This window comes from Curcuma longa, unplaced genomic scaffold, assembly GCF_044706935.1.
Source record: "Curcuma longa cultivar G26 ecotype Majalengka, Jawa Barat unplaced genomic scaffold, ITB_CL_G26_1.1 contig_10271, whole genome shotgun sequence".
Classification (NCBI taxonomy): domain Eukaryota; kingdom Viridiplantae; phylum Streptophyta; class Magnoliopsida; order Zingiberales; family Zingiberaceae; genus Curcuma; species Curcuma longa.
The window spans coordinates 1-3,975 of NW_027428555.1; the positions used below are offsets into that span (position 1 = coordinate 1).

At 35.7% G+C, this 3,975-nt stretch overlaps 1 protein-coding gene across 1 annotated transcript; it reads left to right on the forward strand.

Annotated features, from left to right (window-relative positions):
- Positions 1 to 3,320: 3,320 nt before the first annotated feature.
- LOC141815776 (noroxomaritidine synthase-like) lies at positions 3,321 to 3,970 on the forward strand (the record flags this gene model as incomplete). The annotated part of the gene is made up of 1 exon (XM_074703661.1): positions 3,321 to 3,970. A coding segment is annotated over exon 1 (585 nt), but the record flags the coding sequence as incomplete, so codon positions are not given.
- Between the last annotated feature and the right edge of the window lie 5 nt (positions 3,971 to 3,975).

Sequence of the window (3,975 nt, forward strand, 5' to 3'; positions counted from 1 at the left end):
GAGATGGGGTCAATATATGAAGGTGAGTGGGTGCAAGGTTAAGTCCTAGACCTTAGAGACAACTACCATCAGGACCTAGGGATGTTGATTTCTTAATTGTCCGCCTCCCGAATATTTCTAATCTTTCTTATTGATTCTACTCCTCCCTATTTTATAGCCACGTGATGTTCCATCAGCAACCACATGCCAACTCAGAGACTTCACTGTATCACTAGGCATTAACACCAAAAAATACATTCAATGCACTATCCTCTTCCATTACATATCAACTTTTATAAATCTAAATCTTCTAGGTCCATCAATAAGTTTCGATTAAATACATTGATAGATTTAAATAGCGACAGAGCCACGTGAGGGTTGTCCTAGGCTATAGCCCAACCCTCATGTGATAGAAAATAAATAAATCCTCATGTTTATTATTATATATATTATATTACATCTTGCGCCTTTTGTAACAAAATAAATAAATAAATAAATTGAATCATCCAATACAAAATGAAGGTGTTGAATTAAAATTTGAGATCGAACAAAATCTATCAAGTAGGCGCAAAGATAAGAAATATATTGGTCCAAACCCAGATTGATTTGGATCTAATTTGACCAAGTTATTATTGAACCAAGTTTAATTAGATTAAATTGGTTCAATCGATTTAAAATAATGAATTAAGAAATTTTTGAAAAAAATAGTACCTAACTCCCATTGCCTCACGTGGAAAGCTTCCACGCACTTGCTTCTTCTTTTATTCCAGCTCTTTTTCTTCTTCCTCTTCTCAAAGCAGCATCCCTTCTTCTTCTCTTTCTTTTGTTATTTTTCAGTCGACCAACAACAATCTTAGTTCTTCTTCCTCTCCAACAAGAGTAATCCCTATTTTATTTTTTCTTGTCATCAGAGTTAGTCGAGATCGTCGAAAAAGACGATAAGACTTCTGTTATCTTTTCTTTTCATTTTTATAGTTGTTTATATTGTTTATTTTTCTTTTACCTTGGTCAGTTCAAGCAAACCAGCAATAGTTCATACTGTTTTGTTTGATTTATCTTTTAGTCTTTTGGTTTACTTTATTTCTCATCTTCAGTCAAATGCTAATAGTGGAAAGAACAAGTTACCATAGCAGTTTTCCAACTCATAATAGGAAGCTCCAATTTTTATTTTATCCAACCTTTCTATTCTTTATCCTAAGTCCAACTTTTTGTTCTTCATCTTAAGTCCAGCCTTCTGTTCTTTGTCCTAAGTCCAACAAACAATAAGTAGTTTATTTGATAGTAACATATATTAAATAGTAATTTAGAATATCAAGATATATAGTGAGATCAATATTCGATAGCAACATATGTTGAATGTCGTCTTTGGAAAGACAAAAAGCAGTCGACTCTGTCGGCGATGGTGAAGTGAGAAAGAGGTGAGTAAGTCACTGTAGTGGAAGTAAGTATTTCCATCCACTCTAATTCTAACCTCCCCCAAGTATAATTCTTGGATCCATCCATGGATTTAGAGAGCTCTGATCGGACTCATTCCAAGTGTTATAGGTTTCTAAAGTGCTCTAGAGTTTATATGTGCATCGAGCTATCATCTTGAAACCATTAAAATCAATATCAAAAGGTTTTCAAAGTTTCATATTTTAAAACAATTCGCACATACTCATAACTTTTCGTTGGGATATCAAAATCAATGATAGCCACCATAAATGCCTTTAATGCACTATCCTCTTCCATTACATATCAAATTTTCAAAAATCTAAATCACCTAGATCTATCAATGAATTTCGATCAAATCCATTGATGAACTTAGCAAGCTCTGATTGGACTCATTCCAACTATTGTCAATTTCTATAATGCACCAGAGTCGAAATATGCCCTCCTTTACTATTTGAAGGTAGTCCCAGTAGTATTCAACAGGTTTTTAAACTTTCATAACTATGTTGTCCATATTAGTGTTGATCTTTGAAAATCACCACCACTTTATGAGAGAAGAATATAATACTGTGATGTTGATTTCGAAAGAACAACACCGAAGTGGTACTAATTTTTTTAAGAATACACCATAGTAGTGTTAATCTTTCGAAATTAGCACCAGAGTATGTGTCAATTGGCATACAATCATAATTTCATTTACGAGGCTCAGGACGAAGCTTGCACACCATATCTACTTTTTCTGTACTCAACTCTTTCATTGCATGCCATTTAAAAATCTAAATCTCCTAGGTCCATGAATGGATTTCGATCAAAACTCATTGATGGGTCTAGAGAACTTTGATCGGATTCATTTCAATTGCTACAAGTTTCCTAAATGCTCCGGAGTCTATATGTGTAAGAGCTATCAACTTGAAGTCATCAACAGTAGTGATCAGAAGGTTTTCAAAGTTTCAGACTTTAAGACAATTAGCACATACCCATAACTTATCATAGGGATGCCAAAACTATTCATGGGCACTATAAATACCTTCACTGCAATATCATCTTCCATTACATGTCAATTTTTCATAAATCTAAATATCTTAGGTCCATTAATAAGTTTCGATCAAAACTCATTAATGGATACGAAGAGCTCCGATTGTGCTCATTTCAATTCTTGTGAATTTCTGTAGTACACTAGAGTCTATATATATGTGTCCAGAAATATCAGCTTAAAGTCATTAACAGCAATACCAGAATCTATTTGTGTTGGTTTCAAAAAATCAACACCAATATAATGTTATTCTTAAAAGAACAAGATCACAGAGTTATGAAAATTTAACAATCCTTCAAAGTCATTGATCAATCATTTTTAATGAAAATTTTAAAAAAATAATTGAAAAATTTTTACTAATTAGATTTTAAAATATTTTTAAAATATTTTTACTTTTTATTAACTTTTTTTATTTTTTTAAATTTTTTAATAAAATATTTAAACACAAAAATAAAAATAGATTATCTTGAATTTAATTATTAAATTAAAAATATCAAATCATGAATATCTTTTATATGAATATCATGGATAATATAATTAAATGTTTATTTTTTATTTTAATCAGTACAATTTAAGTTTAGAAAAAATAGGCACGAGAGCTCGAGAGAAAAGAAAAAGAGAAGAGATATTATAACATCCAAATCACAAAATAAATTTTTTTATTGTGGCTCCGCGTGTTTTGACAAAAAAGATAATGTATCGGTTGTTGATGATAGGGATATAATGAAAAATAGATGTATCCTTTCAGAATTCTCAAAGTGAGGTATGTTTTTATTTTTAGAATTTGATAATTTTAAATGTGCCCTTTAATTAATTACGAACAATAATATTTATAAATATATTGGGGCATTGCTTGATGATCACTACGTTTCCAGAAGGAAAGAGATATCCCACCACGGATCGAGATCAAGTTTCCTAGCTCCTCCAAATTAAGTCCAAATCATGGTGGCTGCCAATAGCACTACTTGCTTCTCCATGGCTCTCCTGCAACTTTGGCCCGAGTTCCTCGTCTCCTTGCTCTGCTTCGCCCTCTTGTACTGTTACTACCGCCTCTTTTTCAAAAGTCCGACCGCCGTGCCGGTGAATCGGCCCGTCGCCGGGATGTTGCCCGGCCTTCTGGCCAGGCTCCACGGACTGCACGATTGGACCACCGAGATCCTCCGGGAGACCGGGTGCACCTTCTCGTTCCGGGGGCCCTGGTTCATGGGCATGGACTACGTCATCACCTGCGACCCTGCGAACCTGCAGCACATCTTCAACGCCAACTTCTCCAATTACCCCAAGGGCGACGAGTTCGCCGATATCTTTGACATCCTCGGCGATGGAATATTCAACGCGGACGGCGAGCTGTGGAAGCTGCAGCGCGCGAAGGCGCACGGCTTGTTCATGGGCCGGAGCTTCCGGTCCTTCGTCTTCGCCGCCAGCCACGATAAGGTCGAGAAGGGGCTGCTACCGCTCCTCGACGAGCTCGCAAGGCGGGCCGAGGCGGTGGACTTGCAGGACGTGTTTCTCCGGCTCACCTTCGACATGAC